The sequence below is a fragment of the Paroedura picta genome, chromosome 11 (assembly GCF_049243985.1).
Source record: "Paroedura picta isolate Pp20150507F chromosome 11, Ppicta_v3.0, whole genome shotgun sequence".
Classification (NCBI taxonomy): Eukaryota; Metazoa; Chordata; class Lepidosauria; order Squamata; family Gekkonidae; genus Paroedura; species Paroedura picta.
This window is the reverse complement of record NC_135379.1, coordinates 39619516-39636208: the sequence shown is the minus strand read 5'-3', so window position 1 is coordinate 39636208 and position 16693 is coordinate 39619516. Positions and strand designations below refer to the sequence as shown.

The 16693-nt window shown below is 44.8% G+C and overlaps 1 protein-coding gene across 2 annotated transcripts in view; it reads left to right on the top strand.

Moving 5' to 3' along the window:
• PIK3R4 (phosphoinositide-3-kinase regulatory subunit 4) overlaps positions 1–16269 on the top strand; it is a 37577-nt gene extending 21308 nt beyond the window's left edge. For both annotated transcript variants that reach the window (XM_077304404.1, XM_077304405.1), the window contains exons 8-20: positions 910–1055; positions 2892–3095; positions 4504–4705; positions 7148–7347; positions 7977–8187; positions 9241–9406; positions 10052–10216; positions 11254–11465; positions 11917–12048; positions 13327–13427; positions 13848–13936; positions 14908–15016; positions 16033–16269. In XM_077304404.1, coding sequence (XP_077160519.1) covers positions 910–1055; positions 2892–3095; positions 4504–4705; positions 7148–7347; positions 7977–8187; positions 9241–9406; positions 10052–10216; positions 11254–11465; positions 11917–12048; positions 13327–13427; positions 13848–13936; positions 14908–15016; positions 16033–16203 — 2108 coding nt within the window. In that variant the 3' untranslated portion in view covers positions 16204–16269. The remainder of the gene's footprint in view (positions 1–909; positions 1056–2891; positions 3096–4503; positions 4706–7147; positions 7348–7976; positions 8188–9240; positions 9407–10051; positions 10217–11253; positions 11466–11916; positions 12049–13326; positions 13428–13847; positions 13937–14907; positions 15017–16032) is intronic.
• The last annotated feature ends 424 nt before the right edge of the window (positions 16270–16693 follow it).

Genomic DNA, 16693 nt, shown 5'->3' with positions numbered 1-16693 from the left:
GGGGTGGGGATTAGTTGTTTAATTGGTAGAATTAATTTTTTTGGGTGGGTTTGGGGTAGGTCAGTTGATGGTGTTTAATTGTGTTGGGTTTATTGTTTTGGCTGATTGGTGGGTGGATATGTTGATTTAATTTGGTTTGGCTGGGTAGGGGGGTGGGGATAAGTCAGGTGTGGGTTGGTAGCTGGTGAAGATTGGGCTATCTTTGACTCCCTCTTGATTCCTCCTCTTTTTTGATTTTGGAGTATTTCCTTTCTCCCTCTCCCCTCTCCTTTTCTTTATTTCAGTCCTTTCTCCTCTCACTTTCTCCTTCCCTTCCCGTTTTTTTTCTTCTTTCCCCCCCTCCCCTTCTCCCCTCCCTCTCCCCTTTTCTTTATTTCAGTCCTTTCTCCTCTCACTTTCTCCTTCCCTTCCCGTTTTTTTTTTCCTTTCCCCCCCTCCTCCCCCCTCCCCCTCCCCTTCCCCCCTCCCCTTTTCTTTATTTCAGTCCTTTCTCCTCTCGCTTTCTCCTTCCCTTCCCGTTTTTTTTTCCTTCTTTCCCCCCCTCCCCTTCTCCCCTCCCCCCTCCCCTTTTTCCCTTCTTTCCCCTTCCCCTCTTTTCTGTGCACATCACAATGTTGCTTCCTGATTTTTTCCCAGTTGTTGGTAGTTTGGTTGGTGTCTTGTCTTTCTTTCTCCCCCGCTCTCTTCCCCCTTACCCTCCCCCCCTCCGTTTTCTGTTTACAGTTTCCCCGCTTGGTTTTTCTTCCCGCCCGATTTGTTCCCGCCCAGTTTCTGAGCCGGCTGCTGGGATTGAACTCCCAGCCTCATGGGCAAAGCTTTCAGACAGCTGCCTTACCACTCTGCGCCAAAAGAGGCTCTGAATGTACAGTGACACCTGTTAAAACATGATTCTCTTCCTTACTTCTGCAGCACCGTTCTTGTGCCATCCTAATCTCTGGATACGCTATGGAGCAGTTGGGTTTATAACTGTTGTAGCACAGCGCTTGAATATTGCCGATGTTTATTGCAAGCTTATGCCTTACCTGCATCCTTTCATTACTCAGCCAATCATCCAGGTAAGGTATCAGCCGCACCATGTACCTTTCATCCATTTGGGATTGCAGGATATAGGAGACTTGAAGTTGACTCATCTCCACTTCTTCCCCATGGCACGTAATGGTTAGAGTTTTGAACTAAGAGTCGCAGGTTCACAGCTCGACTTTTACCTTAGCAGTTCACTATGTGACCTTGGATCTGTCGTATACACTCGGACTGGCCTACCTCACAGGGTTGCAGTTGTGGGATAATGGAGGAGAAAAGAACAATATTCTAAGCTACTAACTGGGGAGAAAAGTTGGGTATAAATAAATAAATGCACCATCAAATGTATGCATGCGTAATATATGCTACCTTGTTTTCTCATGCTTTGTGTCAGTTTTATCACAAATGTCCACCATCTAGATCCTTTGGTGCAATATGCTCATTGCTGCTGGAGCAAATGATGCCCTGCCAGAAATGTCTGAGGACTATTTTACTGAGGACTATTTAAACCAGGGGTAGTCAAACTGCGGCCCTCCAGATGTCCATGGACTACAATTCCCTGGAGCCCCTGCTAGCAAATGCTGGCAGGGGGTCATGGGAATGGTAGTCCATGGACATCAGGAGGGCCGCTTTTTGACTACCCCTGATTTAAACAAACCAGATAGTTAGCTAACTACTGCATGGGTAGCTGGATGGCCACATTGTCAGCCTCAGAAGGTTGTGAGGATAAAATGGTAGAGAGGGGACAATTTTAAGCTGCCCTTAAGCCTCCATGGAAGAAAGGAAGGATCAAAAGTTACTAAAGTAAATATACACACTGTGTTGTATGTTAATGAATGTCGTTAGCTGCTGTGAGCTAGTTGACTAGGAGCAGCAGCTTAGAAATAAAATTAATAAATAATAAATAAAGTTTAAAGAGGAATAGCAGTGAACCACCTCATAGGACTGTTGTTAAGAAAAAAATAGTAATGATTGCAAAGCATGTTGCAACCTTTGAAAGTCAACAAGAGGAGTTGGATGCCATCTAAAATAGTTATTTAAAACTAGTTTGACTTGGAAAAGGGTTCTTAAAGTCATAACTAAATTATTAGGCTCAAAGCTTATTAGCACTTTTTAGAATATTGTCTTCTTTGGAAACCGACAAACTTGTGACAGTAAGCAGGACTGCAGTTTAAGCATACTTACAGGGGAGTAAAGTTCCACAACTCGGCAGGAATAGCTTCTGAATATACCTGCTTAAGCTTTGCAGTATCGCTCAATCAAGATCTTTAATGGCATGTAAAATATGAATGGACAGTATATCTTGAAAGATGGATACAAAATCACAACATCAAACCTTAGTGTTTACAGTTAGCCGAGGTAACTTCATCTAAATATTTGGCAACCACCTTTGTAATAGCAGGGTCCTTGACATTTCCGGTGGGATACTTTGTGAAGAAGGCATTCTAAAGTTATATGCTGCATTGTGTCGGCCAAGCCCATTCCACAGGGACAAAGCATTTTATTTACTTAACTTCTGTCCCTCCACTCCAGTTGACCAGCTTGTGGCGGCTAACAAATTTTGTGCAAAGGGATATGGTGGCGTCTTCTGAATTGAACCTTAGAAGGGAACGCATCGGTATGAGATAGCAGAAAAGCCCAATGTTGAGAGGGAGTACCTAATATGCAGAAGTAATCAGGCATTTTTCCAAATTGGACTCAGTCTGATTCTAGAAGTGGAACAGACTGCAGGCTGAAACGGGAAAAGCTTGTGACGCTCGACAAAGCTTTGCAATAGTCCCGCGTGAATGAGGTGATCCGAAATCCTTTCACAACATCCCTCCATCGTGCATCTGGGTGATCGCTTACTTCTTCCTTCTCCTGACTTGCAGATCGATAAGGAAATAGTCCTGCTGAGCGTCCTCAAAGAACCGGTCAGTCGTTCCATATTTGATTATGCCCTGAGATCAAAAGACATCGGAAGCCTTTTCAGAACTCTGCAGCTTCGCCAGAAGAAGAGGAACGGCGCTCTCCCTGACTGCCCCCCTCCTGAAGACCCAGCCATTGCGCAGCTGCTAAAGAAGCTACTCTCTCAGGTAATGACGGAGAGGTTGTCATAGCAGTGCCTGAGAACGCAGGATGAGACCGGAGGCCATATAGTCCTGTCAACAGTGCCACATTGAAGTATATGCATAGCACGCAGCACCTCTTGCTCTTTCTCCTGCCTAGCACCATTTAAGTTAATGGGGGCTTTGATGGGAGGACATTCCTGTGTTACTCTTGCTCTATAACATAGTTGTGCACGCAAGCTGGTTCTATTTAAGAGCTGTTGTGGGTCAGATTTACTACCTATAAGGTTTAGGGCAAGGGGGATGAGGCGCCTCCAATTGACTTCTTTCAGAGGTGGAAACTAAAGAGCGGATCTAGATATTATATTTGCAAGTGGCCTTGTGACAAAAAGCCACCCCTGCCATATCATCCAGTAGAACTTTTGCCATGCGATAAAGAGCCATCATGTAGCAGAATTTTCTCATCTTCATTTTAAGGACTGTACATTCTCTCATTTGGTGAGGTCTGTTGGGACTGTATGTCTGTGCTGCAAGAAATTCTCTATGTGATATCCGTCTCTGTGATGATGCCGTCTCTAGACTGTGGTTTTAAAAAGAAGTACAGTTTTTATCCCAATCTTCTTTTAAAAAGCTGTAAGAGAGAGATGTTCAGCTGACAGTGAAATTTGGGGCTGAATGGAGGTCGGATACTTTAACCAAGGATAAAAGGCTTCATTGACTAATTTACTGATTAAAACTTGACATCTAAAAACTGTTACGATAGCTTGTGATATTGTGATCAGTTTGAGATATAGATATAAAGACATAACCTGAGTCTCTTTCTTAAAAAGATTCAGGCATATAACTCCTATAGCACTTAACAACGAACAAAAGTGTTCCAGACTATTATTTGTTTACTGAAAAGATTTATATCCAACCTTTTTAGAAAACTTGGGCACTCCCCTAGGAGCTTACCAGAACTCATGGATAGATTCAAGTGGGTAGCCGTGTTGGCCTGAAGTAGCACAATAAAATCAGAGTCCAGTAGCACCTTTAAGACCAACACAGATTTATTCAGGGCGTGAGCTTTCGAGTGCAAGCACTCATGGAGTGAGTTCCATGGCCATGGGTCACAGATTATTCTGGCTGGTCGTCGTAAACACTTTCCAATGTTTTATTTCTTATTCAACGAGGACTTTTTAACTTGAGGACAGTAAAATCTGCCTGATGATTCAAGGCTGTTCCTTTCTGGATGAGAAACCCATGCCAACTGTGATCGTTTACAAACAGTGTACTGACCCTCTGCGCCAGCCACGGCTGAACAGTTTCACAAAGGGACCGTTTAAGTAGCGTTAACATCTTAGCCGTGCCGAATGTGTAGCACACTCCGTCCTCTCCCAGGTTCCAGCAAGCGCTTAATCTCCAACAAGCAATTGTGGGTTTTGTTTTGCGATAGGGGATGACGGAAGAAGAAGAAGACAAGCTGCTAGCCTTAAGAGACTTCATGTTAAAATCCAACAAAGCCAAGGCTAATATAGTCGACCAAAGCCACCTTCACGACAGCACCCAGAAAGGAGTGATCGACTTGGCCACGCTGGGCATAATGGGGAGGCAAGCGGATCTTGTCAAAATGAAGCAGGAGTCCGATGACAAGCGTGGTTAGTACAGTCCCGTGCGGTTCATGTCCTCTTGAAGAAGAAGAAGAGTTGGTTCTTATATGCTGCTTTTCTCTACCTGAAGGAGGCTCAAAGCGGCTTACAATCACCTTCCCCTTCCTCTCCTCACAACAGACACCCTGTGAGGTGGGTAAGGCTGAGAGAGCCCTGATATCACTGCTCGGTTAGAACAGTTTTATCAGTGCCGTGGTGAGCCCAACATCACCTAGCTGGTTGCATGTGGGGGAGCTCAGAATCGAACCCGGCTCGCCAGATCAGAAGTCCCCACTCCTAACCACAACACCAAGCTGGCTCCATTATGCTATTGGAGTAAGGTGTAAAATAATATTTTGTTAGCCATATTAAGTGTCCGCGGATTCTATGTGCAGCCAGAAGGCCGGCTTGCTTCTCTTTGCAGATTAAAGGGGGAAGCTGCGGAGGGAATTTTCAGAGTACACATTAACTAAATGTGGTTCATACATTCAGCTAGCAGTGATAAAGGAATGAAAGTGATCTGCTTGGGTGTTGTGAACCTGGTCTAAGGCAGAGATGAACTGCATGTGAGAATGAGACATCGGAAACCAGACGTCTTAGACGGAAATTTTGTATCCATTCAAATACTTTATTTTTAAAAACGTTCAACCACAAGGGAGTCGAGCTTCAGTTTTATGGGAGCTAGCATGGTTAAGAGTAATGGACTCTAATCTGGAGAACTGGGTTTTATTCCCCATTCCTCCATATGAAGCCTGTTGAGCCAGGCACAGTTCTGTCTGAACTCTCAGTCCCACCTCCATCACAACCTGCCTGTGGTGGGGAGAGGAACGGGAGGTGATTGTAAGTCACCGAGACTCCTTACAGAAGAGAAAAGTGAGGTATAAAAAACAACTCTTCTGCTATGGGAGGAAGACAAAGTTATTGTATCAAACATGGCTGTCTGTCATGGCCTCCGGTAATATTTCTCTAACTACTGAATCCACTTTCTGCTTCTGCATTGTTCCTTGCCAGTTAGTCAGATCATGCATGCAAAATAGGGAAATATACATGTTTGATTTGTATAGCTGTATAGTTTGTTTTAAGAGTTTCTTGTGACGCAGAGTACTAAGGCAGCAGAAATGCAGTCTGAAGCTCTGTCTGTGAGGCTGGGAGTTCGATCCCAGCAGCTGGCTCAAGGTTGACTCAGCCTTCTATCCTTCCAAGGTCGGTAAAATGAGTACCCAGCTTGCTGCTGGGGGGTAAACGGTAATGACTGGGGAAGGCACTGGCAAACCACCCCGTATTGAGTCTGCCAAGAAAACGCTAGAGGGCGTCACCCCAAGGGTCAGACATGACCCGGTGCTTGCACAGGGGATACCTTTACCTTTATAGTTTGTTTTTGACCACAAATCATCAACCCATGAAAGTATGCCTCTGTACCTGACAAAATGCATTGCTGCATCATATCAATACAAAAAATCAGCAGTATTTTATTTTATAGCAGTCCTAAACACTATAATTTAAAGCTGTAAAGACACAATAAGCATGAACAACTAAACTCAAGATTTTCACCAGCTTGGTGTAGTGGTTAGGAGTGGTGGTCTCTAATATGGTGAGCTGGGTTTGATTCCCTTCTCCTCCTCCACATGCAGCCCAGCTGGGTGACCTTGGGCCAGTCACAGTCCTGATAGAGCTGTTCTCACAGAGCAGTCCCATTAGAGCTCTCTCAGCCCCACCTATCTGTTGTGGGGTATCTGTTGTGGGGAGAGGAAAGGCAGGAAATTTTAAGCCACTTTGAGATTCCTTCTGGTAGTGAAAAGTGGGGTAAAAAAACATCCTTCTTCTTAAACAGTACAGATCTACATTTTTTTTCTTCAAATAATGATCTTCTTTGGATGCAATTAGTCCTGTATATTGCAGCTTTTGGACCTTAAATGGAATCTCCAAAACAAGCATTTTCTCCAAACTAGAACATCTGTGCACGCAGTTGGTATTTTCCGGTCTTGTTGGAAACTTGATCCTATTTCATACCAGTAGTAATTTTCTCTTTGTGACATTATTTATCTGTTGCTTCTTAAGTGCTGAATGTAGCTTAATGCTGAGAACACAAATCATGCTGTTTATCCCCTCTTTCTGTGTAAAGAGTTGTGGATGACAGAAAAGATCTGTAAAGTTTAAGATGAAGGGTATTTACAGTGCAATTTTGAATAGAGCTTCTTAAGCCATTAATTTCAACAAACTTAGAAACGTACAACTCTGCTCAGATATGCTCTGTGTAACAACAGCTTCAGATCAACTCTCAATTCTTCCCCCCCCCAATTAACATGATACTGTAGTATCTTGTATCTAGTATTTATAAGAATAAATCAGGTTTTGTTTACATTGCTAAAGGTCAGAGCCACTCTTGAAGATCTGTTACAATAACTCATTTGCAGCCTTCTTATAATCCTTTTGGGGCTTGTTGACTTTTAGCTAGAAAACATGTAAAACAAGACTCAAATGTAAATGAAGAATGGAAGAGCATGTTTGGCTCTTTGGAGCCTTCTAATATCCCCCAGCCAATGAGCAAAGGACACAGCCAAGCCACAGAGCAAGAAACCGTCCAGACCGGCAAACCTCTCCGATCAGAGTCTTCAGCTGGCATTGGTGCTCCCTTGTCATCCTCTCCACAGGTATTTCTCAGCATATCTTTTATTTGCATTATACCCAATCCTGAGCAAGGAAGAAGGAGCTTGTAGGTGTGGCGCTAACATATAGGGATATGCTTCTGACCCCCTGTCCAGTCATCTTTTGTTATGGCTTTGCAAAAACAGAGTAGGCTTGTGCCAATTTGTCTTCTGCACCCATTAAAGTCAATGGCACCACTGACTACAATGGGGATTTCCACTTTTCCTGGAGCCTTGGGGGTGGAGGTTTAAGTTACAGCCTCCAAACATTCAGGGTAGCTCCGGGAGGCTCTTCCCTGACTCTCCTCCAAATTCCAAAATGATTGGTCCTTGGGCTCCACTTCTAGGGGCTCCCAAAGAGAGTGCCCCCATCTGCTCCATTATATCCTATGAGAAGGACTCTTCATTGGATATAATGGAGGGAGGGGGTAACAGTACAATATTAAACAGTAATAGTAAAAACAGGTCCAGGAACAGAATGCCTTGATGGATTTCGGCGGGGAGGGAAGGAGGGGAGGGGCAGGGGAGAAGGAGGGTGATGCGTGGGCTTTTTTTTTTTTTTTTTAGAGAGGAGAGTATCAGTGGGCCTAGGGCTGCAAAGGAAGCTGAATGATATTACAGTTCATGCATTTCAGGCAGCTGATGGGACCGCCGTCCCGACTAGGAAGCCAACCATTCAAGTTTTGAGCAGCATCGCTTCCCCCTCGACGTACCAGCTGCGCATCACCACTTGCAAGACGGAACTGCAGCAGCTTATCCAGCAGAAGCGAGAGCAATGCAACGCCGAAAGAATCGCCAAGCAGATGATGGAGAACGCCGAATGGGAGAGCAAGCCGCCACCGCCAGGTGATTCTCCACGCTCCTTCGGGGAAAGGCCAGTGCTGCTATGAGGGGGAAGACCTAAAAGGGCACTTTGGGTCCTGTCGATGCCAAGGGCTGCTCGTGGAGAAGGTGCATTAGGAGGAGCCCTCTTCATGGTTCCAGAGTATTGAGCATTATGTGCACATGCCCACATATAGTACAGTGAGCTTCGATGCTTTCGGGAAAAAGGAGTGTGTGAATTTGATTTCGGAACTCCATTTGGTTAGGGAAAGGTGACTGCACAAGAAATTAAAAACACTGTTGTTATGGCATCTAAGTTGGTGGTCAAGTCAATATCTTGCAATGTTTCCGACTCGTCATTTTAGATAAGGTAGCCAAGACATGGATCCCTAAGAATTGCTTGGAAGATTGCTGCCGGTTGCGAATAAGAAGGGGCTAGATCAGGGGTAGTCAAACTGTGGCCCTCCAGATGTCCATGGACTACAATTCCCAGGAGCCCCTGCCAGCGAATGCTGGCAGGGGCTCCTGGGAATTGTAGTCCATGGACATCTGGAGGGCCACAGTTTGACTACCCCTGGGCTAGATAGTGAGTCTTTGGGCTCGTTAGCTGATGGATGTGAAAAACCATTTGCAGGGGACCCCTCGGGGGAGACAAATGGAAAAAGTACCGAGAGATTGCTTTTAGCGTAGCAAAACAGCCAAAGTCAGGCAAGAAATTTGGCTTTTACTGATGGCCTGTCCACACATCATTTTGTGTAAAAAGATGCACACACCTATTCAATTTATTAATAATAATTATTAATAAGAATATATCTATTAACTTCTTATTCACACATACTTGCATATTCAAGGCTGTTTTGTCTCTAGCATCACAGACTTAAGGGGAACCAATAGCTTGCCTTTCCTCTGAAGAATGTTGAGCCCCAGAACAGTTATGTGAATGGATAGTTGGACATGAACAGCGCCTGGTACATTGGGGTTTTCTGTTGCTGTGCACATGGACAGAGAGGCTATGGATGGATCCTCCAGGTCTGTCTCTGAAAGAAAACAAAAAAAATTTTTTTTTGGTCTGCTTAGGATGGCATCCCAAGGGGCTTCTGGTCGCTCACCTTCATGAGCACAAATCCGCAGTGAACCGCATTCGCGTCTCGGATGAGCATTCTATCTTTGCCACATGTTCAAATGATGGAACAGTTAAAATCTGGAACAGTCAGAAAATGGAGGGCAAAACTACCACCACCAGGTAATGGGCAATATGGAGAAAGGGGCAAATGTATTGCAATGCTGAGCTTGACAGGATTTCCTTGAAAGAAGCCATAACTAACTGAACCTGGGGACCAGTTGTGTTAGGGATTGGTTGAAGCGAGTCAGGAGATAATTTTAAATGTTGCATGAGCAGCAGGTCACTGAGCTAGGAGATAAGGAGTAGACAGGTCAGGAGCGGAGAAATCATTCTTCCCTCTCTGCTCACTTGTCAGGATGATGCACCTGAGGAGCAGGTGACAGGACTAACCCACTTTAATTCCCTCTTCCGCTGTTATTGTTGTAGGACTGTTTCCCAGGATTCTATGTTGTCCTTCATAGAGATCAATGGATGAACAGGAATGATTCCCACTGATTTATCCCCTCCAGTGACCTCTGATTGTCCTTTGCAGGGGATATGTTGAACTACTGCAGGGGACATTTTGAACTACATTTTGAAGGGGGGTGATGGGGAAATGACACTCTGCAGAAGAAACAGTTCATTGGGGATATTTTAGGTGGGGCTTGATGTGTAACCAACTTATTTGGTCTTTGCTGTGCAATATTTTATGGCATGTTAGCATCCACTTAGTGTAGGATGGTTAAACAGCACTAACAGAATGTTCCTCTCTGTTTCCCCAAACAGATCCATTTTGACATATTCTCGGATCGGAGGGCGAGTTACGACACTTACCTTTTGCCAGGGCTCTCACTACTTGGCTATCGCTTCAGATAACGGAGCAATTCAGCTTCTTGGGATTGAAGCTTCGAAGTTACCCAAATCTCCTAAAATTCTTCCAATACAAAGCAGGTGTGTGCCGGTCTTTTCACCGAATTACTGAGCTGTCACTGGCAGTGGCTGTCTCTTCTGACTCCAGCGAGGGTAAAAGCTGTGTAGTGGAGATGAAAAAGGTTTTTCATACCCTGCTTTACTGTACCCTGAAGGAGTCTCAGAGTGGCTTACAGTTGCCTTCCCTTCCTCTCCCCACAACGGATACCTTGTGAGGGAGGTGAGGCTGAGAGTGCTCTGAGGCAACTGTGCCTGGCCCAGGGTCACTCAGCTGGCTTCATGTGGAGGAGTGCTGGTTGTCAGACACAGAAATTGTTCTATTCATAGAGTAGAAAAAAGATGCTAGAATGGACTGTCCTGGTTCAGACTACAGGATAACGCTTTTGACTGTACCCCATGTTAACAAAGAAATGACCCTTCCCTGTAAGTAGAAGATTAGCACATAGGGAATGGGGAGGGGTGGAGCCTTCCTTTCTGATTTGTCAGATTTTCCCACACAGCGATTTATTTAACATGGAAGTGGACTGAAAAACGGCACCCACTGTTCGCTGTCTGAAGTAATACAGCTCGCCCTGAGGTAACCCTCAGGATTCCTGCATTAACATGGGCCAAGTGACTACTTGAGGAATAAGGAGGAAGCACTTCTAGCCAGAGAGGGAGAGAAAGTCCAGCTGCATGTCCCCAAGAAGGCCTGCCATAGGAAAGAGCAGAAGAGCTGTTTTTTTTATACTCTTCACTACCTGAAGGAGTCCCAAAGCAGCTTACAAACATTTTTCCCTTCCTCTCCCCACAACAGACACCTTGTGAGGTAAGTAAGGCTGAGAGAGCTCTCAGAGAACTGCTCAGGTACAGCTCTAAAAAACCCTGACTATCCCAAGATTATCCAGCTGGGTGCATATACAGAAGTAGGGGATCAAACCTGGTTCTCCAGACTAGAGTCCACCACTCTTAACCGCTGGACCCTGCTGGCTCTCAAGCTACTCCCAAAGGCCCTAGCATTCTGTGCAGAATTTCAGCCACACTTAAACTTAGGTGACTGCCTCCTCCTTTATTCCTAGGTTTCTAGATCAGAAGGACGATGGCTGTGTGGTAGACATGCATCACTTTAATTCAGGGGCCCAGTCTGTGCTGACTTACGCCACCGTAAACGGTTCTTTAGTCGGATGGGACCTCCGATCCTCTAGCAATGCCTGGATATTAAAGCACGACTTAAGGTTGGGACTTATAACCTCCTTTGCTGTGGACATACACCAGTGTTGGCTCTGTATTGGTAAGCTATGGTTTAGTCATTTTTCATTCGTAATAGCGACACACCTTTAGAACTGTCAGTCAAGTTTATTTATATCGTCACAGACCAGATTGCAAATAAACGATTCCAGTCGCCTTTAGAACTGCTGTGTACTTGAAACTGCCATGTGCCAGACCCAGGTTAACTTTCAGGAAGGCCAGCATAGCTGAAGGACCAGAGAGTTGGGCTTGGGTCTCTATTCAAATTCCTACTTTTCTCAAAGACTGTGTCTTAATAGTAGCTTGTTTTACAGGGCTGTCATGAGAGCACTCAAACATTCATTTGTAGTGCTGATTTTCTTTAAAGTGCTGTAGCAGTAGAAGAGATAATGATGTCTGAATGCCATGCATACTGGATAATGTCTTGTCAGACTGCTAAAGACATTGCTTAAAAGGTTGCAGATTGGTGACGGAGATTTTCTTTTCTTCAAAAGGCACAAGCAGTGGCACCATGGCATGCTGGGACATGAGGTTCCAGTTACCTATCTCAAGCCATTCCCACCCTTCCAGGGCACGGATCAGGCGCCTGCTGATGCATCCCCTCTCCCAGTCATGGGTTATTGCAGGTAGAACACATCTTTCTTTTTCTTCGGGCATTCCAGTGTTGACAAGTTGGGACTCATTAGCCATGTCCAAACTGAATGTCTGGCTTCTGCAAACCCCCAGCAGTTCAGTTTGAAGAGGTGGAACAACCACTACTTCATGAAGCTGAGATCTTCACTATTCGCAGCCACCGAGACTGGTGACTTCCTTATGTCTGTCCTGCTGAAGCTAATAAGAGCCACTTGCTTTTCAATTGAAGGTGGAAGTTAATAATAGCTGTGTTTACCTGTTACTCTGTCAGTCAGTTATAACCTAACATATGTTACTGCAAGGGCCTCTGCACTCATAGCATTTACAGAAGGGATTGGGTCCATGCTTGGCTCTTGTGGCCCTTTCTTGCATGCCCAGGGAAATGCCAATCGCCACTTTGTGGTCAGGACATGAATTTCCTCCAGGCTAGATTAGCTTGGGATTCTGGGAGGGAGGGGGTTTTGGGGGGGGAATCATCTGGGCATGGAATTGGGGTCACTGTGAGCAGGTAGTTGTGAATTTCCTGCATTCTCCAGGGGGGTATCCTAGGTGACCCTGGAGGTCCCTCCAACTCTTTGATTTCATGATTGTATTTGGTGAGTATTATATTAAGATCTGTAAGTGGGGAAGCTCACCTGGGAGTCTCCATGTTGTCATGGGAGGACAGGCAGAAAAAGGCAATGGTCCTGCTTAAGCTGCTGGTCAATTCACAAAGAGAATGTTGCCTCCTCATTAGGTGGAGTAACACAGATCAAAGTGCATCAGTGGAAAGGCCTGCGGCAGGAGAGGGACTTTACAAATCTGCAGGATCGTGGGTTGCGGTTTTGAAAGAGAGGGGAAATAGCTTGTGATTGAGTTGGGTGCCCTGGCAGGCTTGTTGATGTGAGCAGAAACATGTGGCAGCCAGGACAAACCCTGAAGAATCAGCAGAACTTCCGGATTCTAAGAAAAGCTGTTGTAACTTGTTCCCCTTGGACACTCCATGTGAGAGTATTGTGAACACTGAGACAGAACAAGGATATGTGAGAAATGAGGGCGTTCTCCCTTGGTCGTCACAAGAACAGGTTGCACTGAATGCTGAGAAGCAGCTCTCATTTTGTTTTTAACTCGATTAACTTTTAAAAAATGGTCCTATAAATTCAATAAATAGAAATACTGATAGATCAGAGTCCCAGAGCAAACCTTTGTTAATGTAGCGGTGAGTATCACCCACGCCCACACACACCCTGACCTTGCTTTTGGCGTAACTTTTGTCAATGACTTTTCCGTAGCTGTTCAAGGCAACAATGAAGTCTCCATGTGGGATATGGAAACAGGCGACCGACGCTTCACACTGTGGGCCAGCAGCGCCCCTCCTCTTTCGGAACAGCAGGTTTGGCTTCCTGGTTTTTGAACATGGGGAAGACTTTTGCAGTCCTCTGCAGATTTGCATGGAGGTATAAGCACATTGGACCAAGGATAATACAGATCCGGAACATAATTCAAACTTTTGAGCATAAAATTTGGAATTTTTGCTCTGAAATGTTTTAAAGAAACATGTTTGATGTAGAATGATTGCTGTACACCCTTAGCCATAAGGGAGGGTGATATATATGCAAAATAATAATTGTAGGACAGTTCCTTCTGGTTTTCAGCTGCCCTGAGCCACAAGGGAGGGAGGGGGGTCTATCAATTTAAGAATAATAATTGCGCTGTGTAAATGTCTCCAGGATCACTAGCTTGATGCTACTATAGTTTATGAAAATGATTATAAATTGGCTGTAATTCACCAAGCTGCTTTTTCGCCCAACAGACTTCACCTCATAGTGTTCATGGAATATATTGCAGCCCTGCCGATGGAAATCCTATATTACTGACTGCAGGCTCTGATATGAAGATAAGGTAATTTCCAAGAAAGACTCATGATTGTATCTCAACATTTCACCATCTGTGATGTTCTAGTTTGCATCAAACCCGTCAGGAGTAAGTACCTTTTCAGAGGCACTGTTTTTTCTACCTGTCTGTAAAGTTGGAGCTCCAGGATTATGTCCAGGGCACATTCCACGATGGTGGAACAGGAGAGCTTTCCTCTGGAGGAAGAAGAGATTTCCACCAAAGGGAGGCTCCTTGCACGGGAGGAAGGCTCTATCTTTAGCAACCCAGCAAGGGATTGGTTATCTCTTCCGTAATGCCATCCTAAACAGAATTCTGTCCCTTTAAATCCCTCAAAGTCAGTGTGACTCTGTGTAGGATTGCACTGCTATACTTGATTAAAGAAATCCCTGAGTAAGGAAGCCTCCAGTTCACAAGACTGGAGCAAAACTATTAATGGCGGTTGTGAGTTTTCCGGGCTGTGTGGTTGTGGTCTGGCTGGCGTCTTTGGAGATAAGGTACGGCAAAGGTGACTTCACATTTTGTCATGGAGAGGTTCCCATCTTACTGTGTCCTGCCTTGGAAGATGCCAGCCACCATTCCTGGGGAAGCAGCAGGGAGTAAAACTACCAGGCCACAGCCACACAACCCAGAAAACCCACAACAAGCAGTTGACTCCAGCCTGGAAAGCCTTTATAACAGTGCATAAAACTATTAATGATAAGGCCAATCATTATAAGTTAAAGTGACTTGATGGCATGGAACACACGCAAACAACTTTCCTGAAGCCGAGATCCAACCACCATAAACTGCGTGCCAAGCTGGAGAGACATTTGTGGTGATTCTGTGCTGCATTTCTTATAATTTCTCCGGGGAGGGCGGTATATAAGTATGATAAATAAATAAATAAATAAATAAAATAAATAAAAATAATAGCAACCACAGAAAATTATTTTGAAGTCTAAAATGATTGCATCCAAATATTTTTATGCTTCTTTCAGATTTTGGGATCTAGCATACCCTGAGAGGTCCTATGTTGTTGCTGGAGGTTCCAGCGGCCCATCTGTTTCTTACTACAGGAAGATCATTGAAGGCACAGAAGTGGTCCAGGTATGCTGTTCCTCCTCCTTTTCATATCCAAGGTGGATTAGGAGACCAGCTTCAACATCCTCATGTGACTGTTCACTGCCCCTTTAGGACTTCAAAGTTAACTTGTTAAGGATAGGACTCAAATAATGACTTCCAAATGGAGGGGTTTTAGAATCATAGAGTTGGAAGGGGCCTCCTGGGTCATCTAGTCCAACCCCCTGCACTATGCAGGACACTCAGAATCCTATTGCTCATCCACTGTAACCTGCCACCCCCTTGAACCTTCACAGAATCACAGACACAGAAATGGCATTCTCACTCCAGTCCCCTTCCCACCAGCGTAGGTGACACAGTCCACATTTAAAAACAAACAGCCACCACCAGAAAACAGATACTGTTCTCAAAGTACCTCTCCATTTTGCACTACGCTAAACTCCTCTGGGACTTATGCTAAGTGGCACAGCCAGCAGTGCAAAAAGGCTGTTACTAGGTCTTGTGCATTTTTTGTTTACACCCAGATGGGCGTTTTGAACAGAGCATCACAGGGAACCACAATTGTTTTAAAAAGGCTTTAAATATTCCCAAAGGGACATAGTCCTAGACAATTGTATCACCATTGCTGACGACAGCAGAACCTGTAGATGTCTGTGATGCAGACTCATGGCACGCAGTGAATAAACAGCACTTAACACACAGCCCTGAACTGGCAAGTCCAGGTTAGTCCAATCTCATCAGAGCTCAGAAGCTTAGCAGGGCAACCCTGATCAGTATTTGGAACGGAGACCACCAAGTAAAACCAGGGAGGCAAAGAATGGCAAACCACCTCTGAAAGTCCCTTGCTTTGAAAAGCCCACAGAGTTTCCATAAGTCAGCTGTGATTGGCTGGTAAACCACTCTATCCATGTTCCTCTCCCACAGTATAGTGCATCCCATAAATTGCTGTCAAGGTAAAAACTGAAAACCCCTTGGGAACTATGGCAACATTCTTATAACCTTTGACCCCAGCTACATTTTTTGTCATTTGTCCTCATTGGCAGGAAATACAGAATAAGCAAAAGATGGGTCCCACAGACGAAACCCCTCGAAGAGGTCCGGAATCTCTGCCTGTCGGACACCACGATATTATTACGGACATTGCCACTTTCCAGACCACCCAAGGGTTCATAGTGACTGCGTCCAGAGACGGCATCGTAAAAGTGTGGAAATGAAGACTGAACTGATCTGTATTTACTGTAAATACTTGTAATAAAGGTTAAAAATATTTGCATCCAGAACAGGAAGCCATAGACTGTGAGGCTGATGAAGGTGATGGATGAAGGGATGGATGTGATCACTGAAATACTCGTGGTCCTTTCAGATCTCCCTCTTTCAATATGTAGCTTGGCTGATGTAGCACTTTCCAAAAGCACCAAACGGAAGCAATTAGAATGAAGAACCGTGGTCCCCCTTAGAAGCCTTTATCGTTTGTTCTGCCTGCTATAGACACGACGAAGGCCGTTACGTTGTCCGTCTGCAATATTTATGGAAGCTGATGTTTGTTACAGACCGGACCAGAAAAAGTTCTAAAGTTAATTTTGCACTATTGTTCGCATATGTTCAAACTCTTGTACAATTCTCATTGAAAAATAAATGGGTTGGATTTGGAACGTTCCTCTACTTCTAAGTTGTGAGGGAAAGACGACGGATGACACTGTTTGT